Source organism: Dromiciops gliroides, chromosome 1, assembly GCF_019393635.1.
Source record: "Dromiciops gliroides isolate mDroGli1 chromosome 1, mDroGli1.pri, whole genome shotgun sequence".
NCBI classification, from domain to species: domain Eukaryota; kingdom Metazoa; phylum Chordata; class Mammalia; order Microbiotheria; family Microbiotheriidae; genus Dromiciops; species Dromiciops gliroides.
In genome coordinates, this window is record NC_057861.1 from 59,977,352 (window position 1) to 60,002,686 (window position 25,335).

General features: G+C 41.3%; 1 protein-coding gene across 1 annotated transcript in view; it reads left to right on the forward strand.

Annotated features, from left to right (window-relative positions):
* The first annotated feature begins 2,168 nt into the window (after window positions 1-2,168).
* LOC122745210 (cytochrome P450 4F11-like) overlaps window positions 2,169-25,335 on the forward strand; it is a 28,847-nt gene continuing 5,680 nt past the window's right edge. The window contains exons 1-5 of the mRNA XM_043990408.1: window positions 2,169-2,384; window positions 10,898-11,042; window positions 19,419-19,472; window positions 19,777-19,904; window positions 23,031-23,152. Coding sequence (XP_043846343.1) covers window positions 2,169-2,384; window positions 10,898-11,042; window positions 19,419-19,472; window positions 19,777-19,904; window positions 23,031-23,152 — 665 coding nt within the window. The remainder of the gene's footprint in view (window positions 2,385-10,897; window positions 11,043-19,418; window positions 19,473-19,776; window positions 19,905-23,030; window positions 23,153-25,335) is intronic.

Consider the following 25,335-nt stretch of genomic DNA (forward strand, 5'->3'; position numbering starts at 1 on the left):
TCTGCTCAGTCTCCCCACTTGTCAGCTACATATTAGTTTTGTCTGCAATCCATCATGTGTCAGAACCCCAGTCAGTGGGTCAGGGAGTTAGCCCACTAATTCAATACTTGGGACTCAAGAAGAAAGGACGGGGCTCAGCACAGGATGCAGCAATTGAGTTGAGACCAGATGTTAAGTGACATGTCTTTTTTTTTCAGAGCAGAATCCCCTTGACCCTAGGGTCCCAACAATGTGTTATTCTTTTATTCTTTATTCTATTTCTTTGACTTCCCAACATAGCTGAAGATAAATTTTAACCCTGTCATCCTTAACAATGCTGAAGCACCTGAGTGACTCTTCCTGTTATTCAGGTTGAATATCTTTAGAGACAGGGGCCTGGAGAGGGGAGTCAGTGGGAACTGTGAGATCTGAAACATCTGACTGTCACTCCCCTGTTTCCTCTTCCTTTGGTTTGACCTTGTTCCCCCTCCCCTTTTCCCCCTTGTTCCTGGAACACGTATGCATGTCTCCATACATTGATCACGAGCTGAACATGCACCCTGGGTGAGACGGGATTGGATGTTAGATTGTGAGCTCGACCTAGTGTGTGTGGGGACTTCCCCTCTGACCAACATTCCTATAAAAGGTCAAGGCACGTATTAGCTGGCGCGGCTCGAGCATTGAGCTTGCCCATTCCTATGGGAATGTAATAAATCTGTCTCTGCTTGACTTGGTGGTCTCCTCGAGTTATTTGGGTAAACTGAGGCAGTTTGCTCCATACACCAGCTAGGGAGCCATGTCTTTCTATCCCAGGGGGTTGGGATTCTGGGATTAGGAATCAGGCCAAATCAGCCAGGAAGAGGCCAGGCTGCTAGTGAGAGATATAAAAAAGGGATCGGCGCTAAATGAGCCAGTTCCACACTGTAGCTGCTCACAAAAAACTCAGGAGTTCCAGATCTAGAGTTGGAGGATGGGAGGGAATGATAGAGGAGAGAAAATAAAAGAGATTCATTTCTCTGAATATGTCCCCTTCTATAGGGGAACCACTTTCCACTCTTCACTCTAGTTTACCCTTCCAGAGCAAGGGGGTGGGGGGAAGAGCATTTTCTTTCAGTGTATAGTGCCCTTATAGGTGCTGAGACCCAGATAGGGAAAGAGGCCTTCCTAACACACACAGCCTTGAACCTAGGCAACCCCATTCCTCCACAATCCTCTTATTCCTTCCCTTTCCTCTTCCTCCTATCTCTCCTTTCTGCCCTCACACTTCACCAGCTCTCACACTCCTTCATCCCTTCTCAAAAGTTGCTCTCCCTATTTTCCTCCTTCCTGTCAATGTCTATCCTTCCATGTCCCCTTTTCTTCCCCCCCCCACATTGTATCTTTTCCCACATCATTGTTTTTGTTCAGAAACTCCTCTGATGGGGCAGGTAGGTGGTGCAGTGGGTAAAGCGCTGGCCCTGGATTCAGGAGGACCTGAGTTCAAATCTGGTCTCAGACACTTGACACTAGCTGTGTGACTCTGAGCAAGTCACTTAACCCTCATTGCCCTGCAAAAAAAAAAAAAAAGTAATATTGGGGGCAGCTAGTTGGTGCAGTGAATAAAAGCACTGGTCCTGGATTTGGGAGGACCTGAGTTCAAATTCAACTTTAGACACTTGATACTTACTAGCTGTTTGACCCTGGGCAAGTCATTTAACCCTCATTGCCCCACACACAAAAAAAGAAAAACTCCTCTGACAATCTGGTGAAACTTAATGGTCCCCTTCTCAGAATCATATTTTAAAATATATAGAATATATATATATATGATTAAAAATGAAACCAGTTATATTGAAATAGTTATCAAAATATTTTTAAAACCAGTTCCTGAACTCTCTAGAACTCCTGTATCATGTCTCTCTATCTCTGTCTCTGTCCACCTTTCTCTTCTCTCTATCCCCATAACCCTTTATGTATCTCTTTCTGTCTCTGTCCGTCTGTCTGTCTCTGCCTTTGTCTCTGTCTGTCTCTGTCTCTCTGTCTCCATCTCTGTCTGTCTCCCTCTCTGTCTCTGTCTCTGTCTCTGTCTCTCTCCCTCTCTGTCTCTGTCTCCCTCTCTCTCCCTCCCTCTCTCTCTTTTCCTCTCTCTCTCTCTCTCCCCTCAGTCCCATATCCTTTTATGCTTCACTCTCTCTTTCTCTCCCTGCAGGATGCTGCCTGGCTCTGAATGGCTGTCTCACCAGCTGGGACTTGCAGAGCTGGGGTCTGGAGTTTCCTTGGTCCTACTGCTGGTGTTCCTGGCATTAAGTACTTGGATGATGTCTCAGGTCCTTACCTCTGTCCATCAATACTATATCAACTGCCAGCATCTTCGATGCTTCCCCCAGCCTCCTCTTCAGAACTGGTTCTTTGGCCACCTGGGGCTGGTAAGTGCGGATACATAGACTGAGGAATAGTGCATCATATAGGTAGATGAATATACTTTCTTAATATACAGTCCTATGCCATCCTACTTTTTTCTCTCCTGATTCTTTTAAATAACATATACCCAGGGGGCAGCTAGGTGGTTAGGGGGCACAGTGGATAAAACATGGGCCCTAGATTGAGGAGGACCTGAGTTCAAATCCAGCCTCAGACACTTGACAGTTACTAGCTGTGTGACCTTGGGCAAGTCACTTAACCCTCATTGCCCTGCAAAATAAATAAATAAATAAATATCTTATACCCACTGAGAGCCATAGTCCAAAAATAGGTTTTATCACACTAAGTGCCAGTGATACCTATAAAGTTAAATTTTTCTATTTGACTTAGGACCTCTACTTCCAATTGCATATTTCCAGAACCCTGGGCATTTGTATAAGAACATAGCCCATTTCTTGAGTTTTGTCTACTTGAACTTCTGAGTATCTAAATTCCTATTCTTCCTTGACTGTAGCTACCCTCTATCATATCTAACTTGAGGAACATACATAGGCAGTATTTTCCCTCCACCATCTTTATGAAAAGCTCTTTTATTAGATTTTCAAGGCCTTTGGCAAATGTTATTTCAATGTCCTTTATTATGTATACTCGATCACCAGGAATCTATCATATATTTTAATTACAGTTCAGGAATGCCAATCTCATTTAGACACCATCCCTTTTTTTCTCTGTTGAGAATTTTCAAATTACATGTAAAAACAAATTTTGGCATCAGTTTTCTAAAACTTTGTGTTCCAACTTCTCTTCCTCCTTCCCTTCCCACCCCCCACACCCAAGAACTCAAGCAATTCAACATAAGTTATACATGAGTAGTCATGGAAAATATCTCCACATTAGCTAGGTTGTGAAATAAAACAGATAAAAACAAAACTTCAGATTAATGAACTGTCAAAAAATATGCTTCAATCTGTTTTCAGATACCATCAGTTCTTTCTCTGTAGATGGATTGTAATTTTCATAAGTCCTTCAGAGTTATATTGGATCATTGCATTGCTGAAAATAACCACGTGCTTCCCAGCAGATCATCTTACACTAATGCTATTATTTTGTATACAGTACATTTCACTCTGCTTCAGTTCATTTAGGTCTTTCCAGGTTTTTCTGATAGCATCCTGTTCATCATAACTTTTACATAGTATCTTAAATTTAACAAAGAATTTTCTTCACAATATCCCAGCAAAGTAGGTACCATACATTTTACTGTTATAGTCAATCACCATAACTATTTTCCTCCATCCTATTCCCTTCCCATAATATTTACTCTATTTTCTATCTTCTTTTACCCTATTCTTCTTCAAAAGTGTTTTGCTTCTGACTGTCCCCTCCCCTACTCTGCCTGCCCTTCTTTTACCCTTCCCTCCTTATCCTCTTCCCCTTCTATTTTCCTGTAGAGTTAAATAGATTATTCCTCCCAATTGGATATGTCATTTCCTCATTGAGCCCACTCTGATGAGGTTAAGGTCTTTGAGCTAATTCTGTGTTCTAAATTTTTCTTCCTCCCTCCCTCCTCAACCTTCCCTATGAAATCAAGCAATCCAATATGTCATACATGTGCAGTTATGCAGAACATCTTCACCTTCCTCGAAAGTGTTTTGCTTTTTACTGCTCCCTCCCCCAGTCTGCCCTTCCTTCCCCTCTTCTCCCCCCCCATCTCCTTCCCTCACTTTCCCTCAGGGTGAAATACATTATTATACCCACTTGAGTATATATGTTATTCCCTCCTTAAGCCAATTCTGATTATAGTAAGGTTCACTTACTCTCCCACTTCTTCCCCCTTTTCCCCTCCCCTCCATAAGCTTTTTTCTTGTTTCCTTCATGTGAGCCACCTCTCCTCAGTCCACCTCTCCCCTTCCCCCTCCCCCAGTGCATTCCTCCTACCCCTCAACCCTATTTTAAAGATGTCGTCATGGGTTAACTAGGTGGCACAGTGGACAAAGCACCAGCCCTGGACCCAGGAGGCCCTGAGCCCAAATCCAGCCCCAGACATAAGACACCTCACCCTACCTGCCCCCACAAAAAGCAAGGATAACCAACAAATAAATGCTTTACAGATATCATCCCTTCATATTCAGTTCAGACCTGTGTCCTCTGTCTAAGTGTATTCCTTTCAGCTACCCTAATACTACTTGCCCAGGGTCACACAGCTACTAATTGTCAAGTGTCTGAGGTCATACTTGAACTCAAGTTCTCCTGAGTCCAGGACTGGTGCTCCATCCACTGCACCACCCAGAAGCCCCTGAATTTATTATTGAGATAGTTCTTATGATTTCAAAGTATTATCTTCCCATGTAGGGATGTAAACAGTTTCATCTTTTAATATCCCTCATGAAGTCTTTTTCCTGTTTACCTTTTTATGCTTCTCTAGGGTCTTGTGTTTGAAAGTCAAATTGTCTGATCAGTTCAGATCTTTTCATCACAAATGCCTGAAAGTCCTCTTTTTCATTGAAGTCCCATTTTTTCCTCTGAAAGATTATACTCAGTTTTGCTGGGTATGTGATTCTTGGCTGTAGTTCCAGTTCCTTTGCCCTCTGGAATATCATATTTCATGTCCTATGGTCCTTTAATGAAGATGCTGCTAGATCTTGTGTTATCCTTACTGTAGCTCCACAGTATTTGAATTCCTTTTTTCTAGCTTCTTGCAATATTTTCTCCTTCACCTGGGATCTCTGGAATTTGGCTATAATATTCCTGGAGGTTTTCCTTTTGGGATCTCTTTCAGGAGGTGATCTGTGTATTCTTTCAATTTCTATTTTACCTTCTGCTTCTAGAATATCAAGGCTATTTTCCCTGATAATCTCTTGGAAGATGGTATCTAAGCTCTTATTTAGGTCATGGTTTTCAGGTAGTCCAATGATTTTCAAATTATCTCTCCTGGATCTATTTTCCAAGTCAGCTGTTTTTCCAAGGAGATATTTCGTATTGCCCTCCATTTTTTTTTATTCATTTGGATTTTATTTACTATGTCATGGTTTCTCATAAAGTCCCTAGCTTCCATTTGTTCAATCCTAATTCTTAGGCAATAATTTTCTTCAGAGAGATTTTGTATCTCCTTTTCCATTTGGCTTTTCAAGCTGTTGACTTTTTCTCATAACTCTCTTGCATGGCTCTCATTTCTCTTTCAATTCTTTCCTCCACCTCTCTAAATCCTTCTTCTATCTCTCCTACTTTCTCTTCAAAGTCCCTTTTGAGTGCTCCCATGGTCTGAGACCAATTAATATTTTTCTTGGAAGCTTTGGATGTAGGGGCCCTGAGGTTGCTATCCTCTCCTGAGGGTGCACCTCAATCTTCCTTGTTGCTAAAGAAACTTCCAATAGTTCTCAACTTTCTTTGTATATTGTCTAGAACAAAGTGGGTGCCCCTTTAAACAAGATGTATGGCAAATAGATCACTCACAGCTCCTGAAAGTCCTTTGCTTCCTTTCATAGAGTCAGTCAGTCAGTCAACAAATATTTATTAAATACCTAGTATGCTCCAGGCACTGGGGATACCCAAAAAAGCCAAAAGCCAATCCCTGCTGTCAAGGAGTTCAAACTAATGGGGGAGATAACCCATAACCAAATATGTACAAATCAGCTATATACAAGATAAATGGAAAGTAATCAACAAACAGAAGGCACTATTATTTTTTTAAGTGAGGCAATTGGGGTTAAGTGACTTGCCCAGGGTCACACAGCTAGTAAGTGTTAAGTGTCTGAGGCCGGATTTTAACTCAGGTCCTCCTGAATCCAGGGCTGGTGCTCTATCCACTGTGCTACCTAGCTGCCCCAGAAGGCACTATTATTAAGCAGGAATCAAGAAAGGCTTCTTGGAGGAGGTGAAATTTTAGCTGGGACTTGAAAAAAAGCCAGGGAATGCTAGGAGGTGGAGATGAGGGAGAGAATTCTAGGCATGAAGGACAGACAAGGCAAGGGCAGAGAGATGGGAAATGGAATATCTTGTAGGAGGAACAGCAAGGAAGCCAGTGCTACTAGATCTCAAGGTACATGAGTGGGAGGGGCAAGTGTAATGTGTAAGATGACTAGGAACATAGAGGGAAGGTTATAAAGGGCTTGGATCCTAGACAGAAGCGATTATATTTGGTACTAGGGGTGATAGTGACCTAGTTGAGTTTACTGAGTAAGGAAATGACATGGTCAGACCTGCAATTTAGAAAGATCACTGACAGTTGAGTGAAGGATGGATTGGAGTGTGGATAGACATGTCAGGGAGACCTACCAATATGTTATATCAATGGCACAGGTTTGAAGTGATGAGGATATGCACAAAGGTGGTAGCAGTGTCAGGGGAGAAAAGGACTCTTATACAAGAGATGCTACATAAATCAACAGGACTTGGTAACAAATTGGGTATAGTCAGTAAGAGAGAGTGAGGAGTTGAGAATGATACTTAGATTTTTAGCCTGGATGACTGAGAAAATGGTAGTGCCCATAACAGTAATAGGGTAATTTGGAAGGGGAAAGGTTTTGAGAAAAATATAATGAGTTCAATTTGGACAGGTTAGTTTAAGACATCCAGTTTCAGATGTCCTATAGGCAGTAGGAGATGTGACACTGAATGTCAGCAGAGAGGTTAGGGTTCACAAAGCTCCCCTTAGACACAAAGGAGCCTTCTTCTGGGCTCCTTGTAGCATCCCAAATCTACCTTTCCTCAATGTATTTAGTTTGTGCTCAGCTTCCAATATATTGTTGTTCATCTTCCATTTCCAGAGAGGACTAATGATATCACAGGGTGATGCTCTGACTTGCATGTGAATTGGATTTAAGTGAGGCAGAGTTGCACAAAGTTATCAGCCATGCTCCCTCTTCCAGAGTCAATAAAGTTCAGGGACAGGACAAAAGTCAGCATGACTGGCACTGGCAATGGTTTGGGATGCAGTGGATAACTTAGCGTCTTCAATGTCTGACCAAGCTCTAAACGCTCCACAGCACCTGCTGCTGCAGCAGTCATGGACCTTAGAACAAAATAGTTCTCATCTGCCCATTCTGCCAGGGGAGATCTTCACATGCTTGGGGTAGACATCACCCCAACCCACCAACAGGTCTGAGGCCTGTTGCTTAGCATCAACCTGGTTTAGCCCATATGCTAAGACAATTTTCCCTGGGCATAGCCACTGCACAAGTTATAGCTGCTTGAGAGTTGGGTGGCAGGTATACAACCCTAAACCCTAAAGAGGACTCAGCAAGCCCTCACACCAATTGTGCTAGCCCTCCTTCAACACCCCATACACCCCTCCTAACACCTACCTGAACTTAGTCTGAGAGCCAAGACACTTTAATAGAAGGACTAGAAAGGAGAAGAATTGTGTAACCCTAGGTAGTATAGGCCACAGAGAGCTCCCAATGTGGTGAAGGTAAAGAGCAAGGGATCTTTGTACAGCATCAGGAAAGCAGGCAGCTGAGATAGAGAAGTCTGTCTAGAAATCTATTCCACTAATCATAAATGACAGCATAAGCTCTGTCCCTGTTTGTCCCATTTAAGACATGCAGAAGGGTGCCACAGACAAACTTTATAGTATCATACAATTGGTTCAGTCATTTTAGTCATGTCTGACTTTCCTTGATCCCATTTGGAGTTTTCTTGGCAAAGATACTAAAGTGGTTTTCCATTCCTTCTGTAGCTCATTTTACAGATGAGGAAACTGAGGCAAACAGAGTGAAATAACTTGCCCAGGGTCACACAGCTAGTAAGTGTCTGAGGCCAGGTTTGAACACAGGAAGATGGATCTTCCTGACTGCAGACCCAGCATTCCTTCCACTGCACCACCTAACTGCCCTTATCCTTTGATAGTATCATACAATTCTCATAGAATCCAAACCTGAAAGACGTTAGAGATCATTTAGTCTAACTCTCTCATTTTATAGATGAGGAGAGTGAGTGCAGAGGTAAGAAGTAGCAAACTCTTGACCTTCAAACCTTCCAAACCCTTGACTAGATTCAGGGCTTTGTCTAATCCAACTGAAAATTTTTCTCTTGGGGAAAATACAATCCTAGGTATAGCTAATGCCTGATCTGCCCCAGGAGAAAGAGTGGGAACTACAAAAAGTCCCTTTAAACACCAAAGGGATGTTAGAGCATTTTAGGATGTACTACGGGAAGGGAGATGAACCCTTTGTTACCCTGATGAGATGAACGTGTCTGATATGATGGTCTGTGGAGGGGAAGGTCACCTTAGGAGAGAACTTGGGATGGTCTTCAGCTTCATCTCCCAGTCTTTTCTTTACCTAGTCCCACACTTCTCCCAGGGAGCCTTCCTCCGGAGCTACTCAGCTTCCAATAAAGACACTGCTATTAGTCGCAGTCAGGGTGCTGCTAGGATGCCAATGAGGAGTCCAAATTCTTCAGAGTTCACTAGATTATCCTCTGGTGGAGGCACAGGGAGGCTTTTCTCCTCCTCCCCCCAAAATAATTCCCTTTCAGTGGATTGGCTAGGATTTCTTTCTCCTCTAGGTTATCAGTGCAAGGAAAGAAGGGAGTCCCTATGTGAACTGAGATTGCCCTTAGCCTGAGGCAGGCATCAGGTGATAGCACTGAGTGTCTTCTTCATCTGAACCATCACCTGCTGAGCTGCCAGACCTCAAATAGTCTCACTATAACTGTCTTACTCTTCTTTGTATTCTGACAGTGCCTAGCATCTATGAGATGCTTAATAAATGTTTATTGACTGTTGTTTATTGGTTGACTGACTGAAGGGGATAGTTTAAGAGAAACCTGGAGAGATTTATATGAACTGACACAGGGTAAAGTGAGCAGTATCAGAAAAAGAAATTTTTGCAATAACAACAATACTGTAAAGAGAAATAACTTTGAAAGACTTTAAAAATTCTGATCAATGCACTGACCAACAAGAATTCCAGAGAATTCATGATAAAAATATGCTATCCAGCTTCTGCCAGAGGGATGAGAAGCTCAGAGTGTAATTTGAGATATCTATTATTGGACATGACCAATGGTGGGGTGAAGGGGGGAAAAGAGGGTTTATTTTGTTTGACTATATATGTTTGTAATCAGGGTTTTGTTTTTCTTTCTTATTATGGGGTGAGTGAGAGAGAAGGCAGATTTTCCATTGATTGAAAAATAATTTTTAAAAAAAAGCAATGTTATATGTTGACTCCACCAAGATTACTTCTAGGACCTCAGCATTTACAGCATGTTTATCAATGGTGCATGTTCACTTCTCTTTGAAAGTGCTCAAGTGTAGGTGTAGACATTATGATTCCAACCAAAACCATTATTTCCTTGGGTAGCTTACTCTTAAGTTCTCTCTCTTGGTCAGAATGAACCTTGAAGAGGAAATCTCTATATAGAAAAATACTTCTCCCACAAAATTTTAGGTACATTCTGATTCCCAGTTGACTATCCATGTCCTTATCTGGTGAAAGACTAAGTCATCACTCTGATCTGATTTATGTTCTTACATTCTCCAACCGGAAAAGGAAAGCCAATATGCACAAGGCCCAAAGGCTTGTTGGAACTTATTCTCAGGGCAGCTAGGTAGTGCAGTGGATAGAGCACCAGCCCTGGAGTCAGGAGAACCTGAGTTCAAATCCAGCCTCAGACACTTGACACTTACTAGCTGTGTGACCCTGGGCAAGTCACTTAACCCCAATTGCTTCACTAAAAAAAAAAGAAAAGAAACTTATTCTCTAAAGATGCAGTGTGAAAGTTAGGCAAAGTTAGTAGGATCAGATTTGCTTCCATCTCAGTCCAATAAAATCCATTTCTTATGAGCCTAAGATTCTCTCCTAGCCTGGATGACAATGTCAGAGGAACAAAGACCCAAAGCAAATTAAGGTACCACAACCTACCAATACCATATGTACATGGATAATTGTGAAATGTTTTGATGGCCATACAGTGTTAAGTCATGGGTAAGTAAGCATCTGGTGCCAAGCACGGGACCACTTACAGTTCAGGCCAACACCCCTTTGAACAGTTCTGAAATCTGTTGTTCTCATAACACCATGATACCCTTTGGGAGATGTGAAGTTGTGCCCTCTGGGTTCCCTTCTTTAACTGTATTGCTTCTTTTTTTTTTGTGAGGCAATTGGGGTTAAGTGACTTGCCCAAGGTCACACAGCTAGTAAGTGTTAAGTGTCTGAGGCCAGATTTGAACTCAGGTACTCCTGAATCCAGGGTTGGTGCTTTATCCACTGCTCCACCTAGCTGCCCCTAATGTTTGTTGTTTGTTTTCATTGTTTTTTGTCCTTCATTCTTTTTTTTATTTTTTTGTAAGGCAATTGGGGTTAAGTGACTTGCCCAGGGTCACACAGCTAGTAAGTGTTAAGTGTCTGAGGCCGGATTTGAACTCAGGTCCTCCTGGATCCAGGGCCAGTGCTCTATCCACTGCGCCATCTAGCTGCCCACCTGTATTGCTTCTTATAGTCTTTCATCAGCCATTTGCCCTTGCCTCTGGGTAATGAAGAATTGAGTGTGACTCAGCCTTTTGTCTTGCTTACAGATTGATTCAACTGAGGAAGGCCTGATTCGTACTGTCCAGTTAGTGAGTACTTTCAGGAAAATATTTCTAATCTGGATGGGACCTTTTTACCCATTGGTTATACTCTGCCATCCTGACTATATCCAACCTCTTACTTCAGCCTCAGGTATGGAAACCTCAAGGTTCATGGTTATTGTAGTAGCATCTAACATACTTTGTCTTCTCAGGTATCCAGGATCCCTTTCAAATAGTCCTTTAATGAGTAGCAGCCCCTCCTCAACCATCCAGACCTTCCTCAGTCCTCTAGATCCTTGCCTTCCACCAAGGACCTTAGGTGCCTCACGATCAGAAATTACATTCTTAGTACTTCTTTTTTCTTAACTGTGTCCCAATAATCTAATTGAATAACTATTTACCAAGTATTTACTCTAGGCCTGTGTTTGCATCTCTGTATCTGTATTCCTCTGTCTCTGATTGTCTGACCTGGTTTCCACTTAAACAGTCCTCACCCTGTTTTCCCATTCATTATCCTCCTGCCACCTCACCTACATCATCTTCTTCTTCTTCTTCCCCCCTTTTGTACTCATAGTTCCAATTCTGTACATCACTGTTCCAATTTCCCCCAAACAAATTATCCTTAGGCTCCCTGGGAACCCCCTGGCTAGGCAAGAAGAGAGGAAAGGAGGGAAAGAAGGTCAGTTTCTATTGTTAGGGATAGGTTTGGGGTATTTTCCAGGATCTCTCTCTCTCTCTCTCTCTCTCTCTCTCTCTCTCTCTCTCTCTCTCTCTCTCTCTCTCTCTCTCTCTCTCTCCTGGGAGGAAGAGGTTGGAAGCAATTTTCTAGCCCTGCTCAGTGACAGGAGGGCATGTATTATGTGGATGTTGGGTGCCAGGTGGGTAAAATAGGACAGTAAAGTTGGAAAAAGCACTGTCTACACTGGCCTCAGAGACTCCCTTTATTTTTTCAAAGAATTGTTTGGGAAAGTTGAATACAGGTATTTTGTAATGTATTAAAGGAAACTGATCCCTGCCTTTGATGGTTGAGATAGGAGGTGATGACAAGCATTACTCAGGTTTAGAGAGAGAGAGGAAGATATATTAGCATCTTTGTTTGGTTAGATTGTTTTGTTTTGGAGACATGGGGTCTTGTAAACAAGCATTGAAGGCTTACCTGCAGCAGGCACATTGTCACTAGGTGACTGAGGGATAGACAGGGGTGGTAAGATCTCTGATACTACATAGATGGGGGGGGTGATCCTTCTTAGTACCTCCTTTTGGGGTATAATGGAAGAAAACTGGGCTTAAAATAAGGCCTCTGCTCTTTATTACCTGTGTGTTCTAGGGGAAATCATTATACCTTTTTCTGGGTCATCTTCTGTTGGAAATTTGGATTGGATCTGTGAGGTCTTGTCTTGCCTAACATTCAGTGATCCTCTGGTGCATGTTCTGGAGAAGCTGGAAAGTATGGATGGACCTTTATCGCAGGACAGCTGGGTTTCATTTGTCAACTAATTTCCCTAGAAATGTAATTGAATTCAATAAGCATTTATTATCTTATTTTGTGCTTGGCCCCTTACTATGCCCTGTGAATGCAAAAGTTTTCACTCTTTGAGATTTATGATCAATATCCTCCTTTATTGCTTTAAAAAAAAGCTTTACTGATGCCTTTACTTTATATAACATAATCATTTTTAGATAGGTCTGGCCCTCTCACTTCTGTGACAATTAAAAAGTTGAGAGCCATAGTTTCTGGGTAATTTAATCATTTTATTAATAAAGCCAGCAGTTTATTAATAAAAGGATAGTCATTTGGCCATCTCTCTGAGACCAATAGTGGTGGCATCACAGTTAATATGTCCTTTGAAGAGGAGATGTTCCTGAGGGATGCCTACTCAATTATGATTGATTAATCAAATGGGAGGTGGGCTATCTTGGGGTATGTAACTTAGATAAAACAAATCATGGTTCCATATAACATATCTTGATACTAGAGAAAAATCAGCAAAGAGGGCATAGGAATTGCAGACACTTTGGATGGTCTTAGAGATACCCTTGCTCATAGAGACTTTACTAAAGTGGTTAGATCTTCCATGCCCAGGTGAGTGGAATTGTGGTGGCCCATTGCAAATTTCCAAGTTATGTTCCTGGGGGAAAAGCAGCAAACCAGAAGGAGAGCGCCACCATCCTGTATCCTCAGGATCAAAACCTTGAATTTTAGCCTGTTTAGTCTCCTCCTAGGTATGGGGAGATACCTTGGAGCACAAGGGAGAGACTTTGGACCAAGCTTGCTTGACAAGACTGGAATGGTACAGGCCCTTATTCCATGGTGTATCCAAAACTCCCAGGCAATCCATCCAAAAGTCTTTGCACACAAAAGTAATCCATACATCTCCATACCTGTATCGAGGAGACTACCCCTTATTGTTGAGAGTAAAAGTTCAAAAAGGCTGTAATTCAAACACTTAGGGACAGATATATACACACATATATGCTTACCCAGAAATGATCAAAAGGTTAGGATCAGAAATTTTAGGTTAAGGAGGGTCAAAATTTCAACTCACAATTTCTCAGGAAAGGCCCTTTTTCTAGGTGACAAAGTTTCACCTGTTGAGCACTCAAAGGAGAAAGCATTTCTTGGGAGTCATTAAGTTAGATCTGTCTCTTTACCTGAAGTATCCCTTTGTGGTTAGCCATAACTTTAATGATTAAAAAATTGAGAGATATTGCTTGTGGATAATTTAATCTTTTTATTAATAAGGCTATTATGGGGGCAGCTAGGTGGTACAGTGGATAGAGCACTAGCCCTGGATTCGGAGGACCTGAGTTCAAATCCAACCTCAGACATTTAACACTTACTAGCTGTGTGACCCTGGGCAAGTCACTTAACCCCAATTGCCTCAAAAAAAAATAAGGCTATTACATTATTAATAAAAGGATGGTTAATAAAAGGCTGTCTCTCTTAGACCAAAGACCCCTACTGGTGGTAGGGTCATAGTTAATATGTCCTTTGAAGAGGAGATGTTCCTGAGGGATGCCTACATAATTCTGATTGGTTAATCAAATGGGAGGTGGACTTTCAGGGGATATGTAACTTAAGTCACTCAAATCTTGGTCAAAGAGACATCAATTCCTGTATCATTTATCTTGAAAACAGGGAGAATTGGGGTCAGCTAAATGGCGCAGTGGATAGAGCACCAGCCCTGGAGTCAGGAGGACCTGAGTTCAAATCCAACCTCAGACACTTGACACTTACTAGCTGTGTGACCCTGGGCAAGTCACTTAACTCCAATTGCCTCACAAAAAAGAAAACAGGGACAATAAACATTTTTCCAGTATCTGTCAGAGCAAACACAATGAGCACTAATACAGCCATTAACCCAAACTTAGAATTTCTTTTACTGTCTGATTAGATCTTGGCCTGGGTAACTCTCTTTAGAGAAATTTCCCATACTATTTGGTTTCTGCATAAGGAATCAAAAAGGGGAAAGACTTTGGTCCTAATACAATAATAAGTTATTAAATATAATTTCTCACACTTCTCTTCCCTCCTTTGTATGGATGAAAAACAGGCCAAAACCACATATGCAGGGACTGGATCTGACAATATATGCAACATTCTGCCTCTCGTAAGGAAGATAAAGTTATGCTTCATTATTTTCCTGGGCCAAAATCGCCTATTATGACTTTTTGAAGTGTCTTTTTCATATTTTTTCACTTACATTATTCTAGCCATTGTGTGTAAATTGTTCTTTCTCTGATTATTTCACTCAGCACCAAGAAGAGCATTTAAATGCCTCAAATTCATTATAATAATAGTCTATTATATTTATATGTCACAGTTTGTTCAGCTGTTGCGCAAATGATGAGTATGAGAAATAGCACTCCAATAACTTCTGGAACTCAGCTTTGGTGATATATCAAAGGCTCATTTATTGTCATTCTCGCAAAAATGGGCCACTCCTTGTACATCTGGTGGGTGACCACCAAAATGGAGACTCACAGGCCTTTTATCTCCTAGTCCCTAACATGAATGGCCCCTCCCCCTTTTTTACCATTATTCTGATTAATCAAGGGTTACAATCTATGTGCAAAAACTAGCTAATCAGAATGCAGTATTTCTTGGCCAGTGGGGGAGGTGATACAGGGACAATTCTTCAATTCCTCCCTCATATGGACACAGTTCAGGAGCAGATCTAATTGTGACCAGTCCAGGGTTTCCCTGAATCATGTTATTTTGTTTGCTGGGGGGATGGGGGGGGCAGAGAAGCAGACCTTTTTCCTCAAACAGGTCCAGATTGAGAGGAGACCAATCCCCATTTCCTCACAATGAGCATATACTTTGTTTCCAGTTCTTTGTTACAATAAAAATAGTGCTGCAATGAATATTTGGACATATAGGAAGAGAGGAGACATATTTATTAAGTACCTACTATGTATCTGGCTACTGTGTTAAGAACTTTACAAATAGTATCTAATTGGATCCTTATAACAACTCTGGGAGGTAGGTGCTATCATAATTACCATTTTACATCTGAGGAAACTGGAGCAGAGGTTAAGGGAGTTGACCAGGATCACACAGCTAGTAAATGGCTGAGGTCATAGTCTTCTTGACTTCAGGCCAAGGACTCTATCCATTGTGCCCAACACCTGGCTGCCTCTTAGTGAAGGTGTTTCTTTCTTTCATCTGTACCTCACCTAGGACTTAATGAAAGATAAAGATTTCAAAAGTGAGGATTCAAAAAGAGTGTGGTCAAGTGCGGGGGGGGCATCCTATTATTTTGCCCCTTAAGTTTCTTTATATCATCACATCAAAGTCAATTTAATAACAATACCTTAACAGAGATACAGATCCCAAGAGGTAAAAGTATTATCTTCCCTCATAGGGATGCAAGCAGTTTAACATCATTGAACAACCTTTCCCCCCTCCTTGTTTACCTCTTTATATTTCTCTAGAGTCTTATATTTGGAGATCAAATTTTCTGTTCAGTTCTGGTATTTTTCTCAGGAATCCTTGGAAGTCCCCTATTTCATTGAATTTCCATCTTTTCCTCTGAAAGAGAATGATCAGTTCCTCTGGGTAGTTGATTATGGGTTGTAATCCAAGTTCCTTTGCCTTCCTGAATATCATATTCCAAGACCTGCAATCCTTTAATGTTGAAGCTGCTAGGTCCTGTGCAATCCTGACTGTGGCTCCATGATATTTAAATGATTTCTTTCTGGCTTCTTGGAGTATTTTCTCCTCCACTTGATAATTCTGGAGTTTGGCTACTATATTCCTTGAAGTTTTCCTTTTGGGGTCTCTTTCATGAGGTGATCGGTAGATTCTTTCAATGATGATTTTATTCCCTGATTCTACAATTTCAGGGCAGTTCTCCTTTATAGTTTCCTGGAATATGGTGTCTAGAGTCTTTTCTTGATCATGGCTTTCAGGTAGTCCAATAATTCTCAGATTATCTCTCCTGCTTCTATTTTTTGTCTTTTGATTCTGCTTGACAGATTCTTGGTGTTTCATGGAGTCATCAGCTTCCATCTGCCCAATTTAAGTTTTTAAGGCCTTATTTGCCTCAGAAAGTTTTTGTACCTCTTTTTCCATTTAGCCAATTTTTTCTCCCATTTGGCCATTTTTTTTCTCTCATTTGGCCAATTGTATTTTTTAAGGAATTGTTTTCCTCAGTCAACTTTTGTGCTTCTTTTTGAAGTGTAACTCTCAGTTTTCTCATTTCTTTTGCCATTTTTTCTTCTACCTCTCTCATTTGGTTTATGTCTTTTTGAGCTCTTCAAAGAAGGCTTTTTGGTCTTGAGACAATATCATCTTCCCACTTGAGTCTTCACTTGTAGACATTTTGACAAACTCACCTGAGTTTGAGTTTTGGTCTTCCCTTTCACCATAGAAGCTGTCAATGGTAAGGGTCCTTTTTTTGTTGTTTCTTGCTCATGTTGTAGCCTATTTTTAAACTTATAAAGTTGAAGTCTGCTCCTAGGGCCCTGGGTTCACTGTTGCAAGCTTCTTACTGCTCTCAGCTGCCACACTCTCAGTTATGTCAAGCTGCAGTAGTGCTGAGCTGCTCACTGAGCTGAACTGTGCTGCCAGCTGAGCCGAGTAGAGATAAGCCACCCTCCCCTTTCACCCAGGTGAGACAGACCTTTCCTGAAGTCTTCTAAATTATCTCAAGTAGGAAGATTGTGTCTCTCTTTTTGTAGGTTCTGTAGTTCCAGAATCTGTTTAGAGGATTGATTTAATGTTGTTTTTGAGGGAAATACGGGAAAGCTCAGGCAACTTCCTAGCCTCTCTCTGCCATCTTGGTTCCACCCCTGGAACTCTCGGGGACCACCCTAATATAATGTACCCCAGTAGTCTATAAGTTTCTGAAGTTTAAGGACTGTTTTTATTTTTATTTTCTTATCTCTGTGATGCTTAAAATCTAAATGTGCAATCACCTTAAATTAGAATCTTTAGCACCAGTCTTTGGGCATTAAGCATTTATTAAAGCATACCAGGTATTCAAGTAGAATTCAGAAAGTTAAGAAAAAGCATATCTAGCCTAGAGTTCCAGCCTGGTCAGTTTCTTCCTCAAGTCCTCCACCATGAGCTTGCTTCAACCATGAACTGCTCCTGCAAACTGAGTGTGGAAGCTTTTAATAGGTCTGGAGCAGAGGCAGTCCTTACACACTGCTTCAAGCTGATTGGTAGGCATCATACAAATCCATTGGTTCACTGGACTTAAAGTTGGTCTTGAGTTGAATTCAAAGTCCTTAGCTTCTGAGAACAATACCTCCTTAAGGGTCAGCTAGGTGTGGTTACAATCTAATTAACTTGAAGTAGGCTAATCAGTAAAGTCAACCACTCTCACTTAATTCAATCACTTTAGATTAATCTCCAGGTTAGTGGGCAGCTAGATGGTGCAGTGGATAAAGCACTGGCCCTGGATTCAGGAGAGGATCTGAGTCATGTGTCAAGTATAATAATAATAACAATATGTGACCCTGGGCAAGTCACTTAACCCCAATTGCCTCACTTAAAAATAATAATAATAATAATAATAATAATAATAATTAATAGCTAACATTTATGTAGCTCTTACTACTCACCAGGCACTTTGCTAAGTGCCTTATAATTATTATCTCATTTGATCCTTACAACAACCCTGGGAAGTGCTGTTATTATCCCCATTTTACCTATCAGGAAACTGAGCCAAACAGAGATTAAATGACTTGCTCGGGGTCATATAGCTAATAAGTGTCTGAGATAAGATTTGAATTCAAGTCTTCCTGACTTCAGGGCCAGTACTCTTATCCACTGTACAGTAGCTACCTTTCAGGTATATGAGCCATGCTTTTTTGTTTTTTGTTTTTTAAGTGAGGCAATTGGGGTTAAGTGACTTGCCCAGGGTCACACAGCTAGTAAGTGTTAAGTGTCTGAGGCTGGATTTGAACTCAGGTCCTCCTGACTCCAGGGCCAGTGCTCTATCCACTGCGCCATCTAGCTGCCCCTATGAGCCATGCTTTTGAAAGGGAGGTGTTTTTTTTTTTTCTGGGTAGTATCTTGGTTTTGTTTGTTGGGGGGTGAGAATCTTACCTTTGTCTGAGAGGTACCTGGAATAAGGTCTTGGTGAAGCTAAGGTAATTTCTGGGGATCTATCCAGCTATATGTCTAAGCTATGTCTGGCCAGAACATCAAGGTGTGTCTGGGTCAATTTGGGGGTCATATTTATAGATGTCATGGCTGACATGAGTCTAGGGACATGACCAGGGTATATCTGGGGCCATGTCTGGAATATTTCTGGTGCCATTTCTGAATCTATTCAGGGACATGTCTAGGCTAACTGAGCTGCAATGCTTCCATGTTTATGATCATGTCTAGTCTGTCTAGGGTCATATCTAGGTTAGAGAGAGGACCATATCTGGGCTCTAGGTTCATTTTTTAAGGCTATGTCAAAGAATAGAGTGTATATTTTAGATTGTATTCAGTGCCATATCTAAGAGGTGTCAAGATAACGTCTGGATGGAGGTGTCTGAATCTTGGAGATATTACAGGATGATGATTTAGGAGCCAGGCCTACTCATGTCTGGGGCACATTTAAGCCATGTCTGAGCTGACTCCAACTTTTCACTTTGATATCCTTAAGTCCCATGTAAATATCTTCAACCAATATACAAGCACATAACAACAATATACAAGCATGTGAGCATGGAGGGCCCAGGGTGGGAAGTCTGGGACATATGAACCATGTACAAATTGGGTGTTGTCTATGTCTGAGGTTGTCTAAGGTGTTCAGGTGTAGGGATGGGGTAGGGAATGACAGAGTGAAGGAAGTTCCACTTCCCTACCAATCATTCTAAGAATTTGGGACCCTTGCCCAGGCTGAGATAACCTCCATTATCTTTACTTTGAGACGCTATGTAGTTTGTTCTCCCCTCCCCTTTCTCCTGTGATATGGTAAAGTACCTCCTTAAAGGATCTCTCTCTCTCTCTCTCTCTCTCTCTCTCTCTCTCTCTCTCTCTCTCTCTCTCTCTCTCTCTCTCTCTCTCTCTTTCTCACAGTCAATATTGCACCCAAGGACAAACTTTTCTATGGATTTTTGGAGCCTTGGCTGGGTAAGTCATAGGTGGGGCCAGGAAACAGGGATGAGACCTGCCAAGAAGGCATTCAGTATTCCCTCAACATAGGAAGCTAGACATTGGGTGTTTGCAAACTGGCCAATAGAAATCTGGGTGGGAGGCATGTGTCTGGAAACTAAAGACTAAGAGCTGGGGTTGGGGGGGGAGGATTAGCAATGGCCTCAGAGTTAGTTAGAGGTCTGGGATTAGGGCCTGGTAACTAATACTGGGTACAGTTAAGTTCTGGGTGGTTGAAGAATAAAGGGTTAGACCTGGACTTCTCTTATTTTCTCTTTTTCAGGGGATGGGCTGCTGCTGAGTGGAGGAGACAAATGGAGACAACACCGGCGCCTGCTGACCCCAGCTTTTCATTTTAACATCCTCAAGTCCTATGTAAAGATCTTCAACCAATCTACAAACATCATGCATGTGAGCCTGAAGGGTCCAGGGGGTAAATGGGTAGAGAGAATGGCACCAAGGTTGAAGCCTACACTACACATATTCCCTGCTAGACCAACATGGGCTGCACAAGATGTGATCAATCACTTGACTTGGGGGGTAGGGGGGGCAGGACAATGACAGTTAAGTGACTTGCCCAAGGTCACATAACTAGTAAGTGTCAAGTGTTTGAGGTAAGATTTGAACTCAGGTCCAGTATAAGAAGTTTAGAAAAGGCTAATATGACAAAAAAGAAAATAATAAATTTTGGAGAAGATAGGGAAAAATTGGAACACTAATTGGTAGAGCTGAGCACTGATCCAACCATTCTGAAGAGCAATTTGGAACCATACCCAAAGGGCTTTGGGGCTGTGTATACCCACCCTTTGACTGATAAATATCACTACTAAGTCCGTATCCCAAAGAAATCATAAAAAAGCAAAAAGGACCCACATGTACAAAAATATTTATAACAGCTCTCTTTGTGGTAGGAAAACATTGGAAATTGAGGGGATGCCCATCAATTGGGGAATGGCTGAACAAGTTGTGATATATAAATGTAATGGAATATTATTGTGCTATAAGAAATGGTGAGCAAACAGATTTTAGAAAAACCTAGAAAAAATTAATTAGAGTGATGATGAGTAAAGTGAGCAGAATCAGGAGAACATTGAACACAGAAAAGGTGGTGGGGGAAGATAGGTTATGAAGGACTTTTAAAGGCGAATGAGGAATTTTATATTTGATTTGGGAGTTTATAGGGAGTCAGTGGAGTTTATTGAAGCGGAAGGGTAATATGATCAGATCTAAGCAATAGGAAGATCATTGTTGTTAGCTGAGGGTGACTTGAATCAAGAAGAAACTTCTAGCAAGGAGATCAATGATGAGGTTCTTTATATAGACCAGAGGTGAGGTGATGAGGGCCTATGCTAGGCTGGCAGCAGTGTCAGAGGAGGAAAGGGTCATATTCAGAGATGTTATAAAGGTAAATTGACAGGCTTTGGCAAGAGATTAGATAGTGGTGGGATTGGTGGGGAAGGTGTTAGAGAAAGTAAAGAGTCGGGTATGACATATATGTTGAGAGCTTAGGTGAATGAGAGAATAAGGATACCCTCAACAGCAATAGTGAGATTTGAAAGGGGGAGGGGCTGGAGGGAGAAAGATAATGAATTTAGTTTGGGACATGTTGAATTTAACATGTCTTTGGGACAATTTGTGATGCTCAATTGGCAGTTGGAGATGTGATTCTGGAGGTCAGCAGAGAGGTTAGATAGAACTGTATAAGTAGATTTATTAACAATAAAATCAACAATAAAGGAAATATAACCATAGATAATTAATTACATTATATTGCTGTGAAAAAAAAATCATAGCCAGTGTTTCCTCAAGCACTCACTATAACAGCAAATGACTTTTCTTCACTTCCGGAGATGCAATTCTACCATTCAATCCACTCAAGATATTGTCGTTATTCAGTTGTTCAGTCATGCCCAACTCTTCATGATTCCATGGTCCATAGCACTCCAGACCTTTCTATCCTCCACTATCTCTCAAAATCTGTCCAAATTCATGTTCATTGTTTCCATGATACTAGCTATCCATCTCACCCTCCACTGTCCTCTTTTCCTTTTGCCTTCAATCTTTTCCAACATCGGTCTTTTCCAATGAGTCCTATCTTCTCATTTTGTGACCTAAATATTTAAGCTTCACTTTCAGTAATTGACCTTCCAGTGATGCACCTAAATTAATTTCTTTAAGTATTGACTGATTCCATCTCCTTGCTGTCCAAGGAACTCTCAAAAGTCCTCCAGCACCACAATTTGAAAGAGTTGATTCTGAGACACTCAGCTTTTCTTATATAGTAAAATTCTCATATCCTTATATTGCTACTGGAAAAACCTTTGCTATGGATCTTTGTCATCAAGGTGATGTCTCTGCTTTTTAGAATGCTTTTAAGATATGCCATAACTTTCCTCCAAGGAGCACGCTTCTTTAATTTCATGACTGCAATTGACATCTGCAGTGATCTTTGGGCCCAAGAATATAAAATCTCATACTACTTCCATTTCTTCTCCCTCTATTTGCCAGGAATTTATGGAACCAGTTACGAAGATCTTATTTTTTATATGTTAAGTTTTAGCCAACTTTTACACTCTCCCCTTTTACCCTCATCAAAAGGCTTCTTACCTTCACTTTATGGAATGAGAGTGGTATCATCTCCATTTCTGAGGTTGTTGATATTCATCCCAGCAACCTTAATTCTAGCTTTTGATTCATAGAGTCTAGCATTTCACATGATGTACTCTGTATATAAGTTCATGCATGATACTTTAAAAAGTCTATCATGGGGGGAAGCTAGGTGGTACAGTGAATAAAGCACCAGCCCTGGATTCAGGAGGACCTGAGTTCAAATCCAGCCTCAGACACTTGACACTTCCTAGCTGTGTGACCCTGGGCAAGTCACTTAACCCTCATTGACCCACACAAAAAAAAGTCTATCATGAATCTCCGGAATATATTTCCATATAACATTTAAATTCAAGCTCTCAAGAAATGCTATATTAGTCTTTTTTCTTTCTCTTTTCAGCTGTAACAGGTAACCCTCCCTCTGGAATACAATGTAAATTTCCAGCTCCTCACAGGCTCTTCATAGAATTCTTTTCATAATATATGTCTATAAAATAACTCAAGATAGCTCTGACAAGAAAGAACTTTCTCCTCACCTTCTTTCTCTCTGTCCTTTCCTAAGATACACATCCTCTTAGATAAACTTAACCCTCACAGTCTCTTTCCCACCATAGGGAGATGTCACAACTATAATTAATTCTTGCTTTATATACTCTTGAAGGGACAGTGAGTTTCTATAGTTTCTGAAAGATAAGCTTTTGGAATAGGTGTTACGCTTATTTTTACCTACTTATATGCATACATACTATCTTCTTCTGTAAGATCTTGCTAAGATCTGATTGACAGTGCATGATTCTTTCCCCAGAGAGATTTCTCATTGTGGCCCCTAGTCCTATAGTGTTCCCTCCCTTGCCCTCTCTGCGTATCTGCAGGGGTTGGAATCCATGTGACAGGAGGCCTGCCCACAATCTGTTTCTTTTACTTGAGCAGGAGAAATGGAAGCATCTATGTGCTGGGAGCAGTACCTACCTGGACATGTTCGAGCACATCAGCCTCATGACCTTGGACAGCCTTCAGAAATGCATCTTTAGCCATGACAGTGATTGCCAGGGGTGAGTCATTACCTAGCCCTTGGCTCTGGAACCTCAAGTTAGAGATAACATAGCATCTGAGAAGAGGGAAATCAAGCACTCCAGGGCAAGAATGCACAGTGTCAGGGAAAGGTCCAGCATGGTCCAGGAGAAGAACTGATACTAATCTGGAAACTGGGAGGCCAATAGCTAAGTGGCTATTTGTAACTCTGATTCTCTAATTCCTCCATTAGAGACTCAGGGAGCCCCTATTCCTTTACCCCTTCCTCAGAGGGAGTTATTCTGCTTTCAACAGCTCCCCAGGCCAGTTTTTATTTTGGTGTTTTGTTTGTTTTTTCAGGGCAATGCGGGTTAAGTGACTTGCCCAGGGTCACACAGCTAGTTAAGTGTCAAGTGTCTGAGGCTGGATTTGAACTCAGGTCCTCCTGAATCCAAGGCCAATGCTTCATCCACTGAGCCACCTTGCTGCCCCCAGGACAGTCTTTTTAAAGGAGAGCACCAGGAAGTATTTCATGATTCATTATTTACAATTCAGGAAACTTGAGCACAAGGATGGGTATACCTAGTTGAGGCACTGATTATGAATTATTGAAATTCCGCAGTGGGAGTTTGAGCCCAAGGTAGGAGATAGTTTCATCTTCTTCCCCCATTCTTGGGACTATGAAGACCATTACTGCTTCCCATCACCACAGCTCAAAATGCTTTAACCTTTTTGCTAACACAAACCATCAAGCATCAGTGCTGAACCTGACCTTTAAAAACAGGCTCTCCTTGTGTTTCTCTGGGCAGCAATGGCAACCAGGCCTCAAAAAGATCTTGTCCATACCTCTGAATCATGAGCAACATAATCAATAAAGATAAAATCTTTTTGCCTGGTCCTCTACTCTAAGATAGCATTGGCATAGACATAGTTTTGGCCCTTAAGAATTCCCAAACTAGTAGGGAAACCAGAAACTGGTAGAATGCTATAGTTCAGGCTAAGTGCTTTAGACACCAAGGGTTTTAGGCGATCAGAAAAGGAAGAGTTCACTGTGTGCTGGGATATCAGGGAGGAATAGAAAGGATTCCCCCAGCAGAAAAAATGATGTGAGCAAAGTTTGCTTGGAGAATATTGTACTTATGGGCAACTTTAGAGGCCAATGGAGGAACAATATAGAGGAATAGTAGAAAACAAAGATGAAGAGGTTGGTTGGCTGCAAAGAGCCTTAAATAACAAGCTAAGGAGCTTGAGCTCTGGGCAAGTCATTCTTTCAGCCTCAATTGCCTTATTTTTTTAAATTTTATTTTATTAATTTCCAGTTACATATAACATATAAGGATAGTTTTCAACATTTTTTACACTGGGTTTTTAGTTCCAAATTTTTCTTTTCTCCACCCCCCCCTTTCCTCCCTCTTCCCCAAGACAGAAAGCAGTCTGATATAGGTTGTATATGTACAGTCACATCAAACACATTTCTACATTAGATTAGTCATCTTGTGAAAGAAGAATCAGAGCACAAAGGAAAAACCTCAAACAAGAAGGAAAAAAACAGTCCAAAAGTAGAAACAGTATGGTTCAATCTGCATTCGTAATTCACAGTTCTTTTTTCTGGATGTTGAGAATATTTTCTATCATGAGTTCTCTGAAAATGTTTGGATTGATGCACTGCTGAGAAGAGCCAAGTCTATCCCCATTGTTCATCACACAATATTGCTGTTACTATGTACAATGTTCTCCTGGTTCTGCTCCTCTCAGTCAGCATCAGTTCATGTAAGTCCTTCCAGGTTTCTCTGAACTCCTCCTGCTCATAGTTTCTTACAGCACAATAGTATTCCATTACATTCATATACCACAATTTGTTTAGCCGTTCCCCTATTGATGGGCATTCCCTCAATTTCCAATTCTTTGCCACCACAAAGAGAGCTGCTATAAATATTTTTGTACATGTGGGTCCTTTTCCCTTTTCTATGGTCTCTTTGGGATACAGACCTAGCAGTGGTACCACTGGGTCAAAGGGTATGAACAGTCCCATAGCCCTTTGGGCATAGTTCCAAAAGCCTCAATTACCTTATATGAGAAATGAGGATCACAATGCTTGCCTATGACAGAACTAGGAGTAATGAATGGAAGTTACAGAGATTCAGATATAGGTTTGATGAAGGGGGAAAACCTTCTTCATAGTGAAAACTATCACAAAGTAGAATGTACTGCCCGGGAAAGTGGT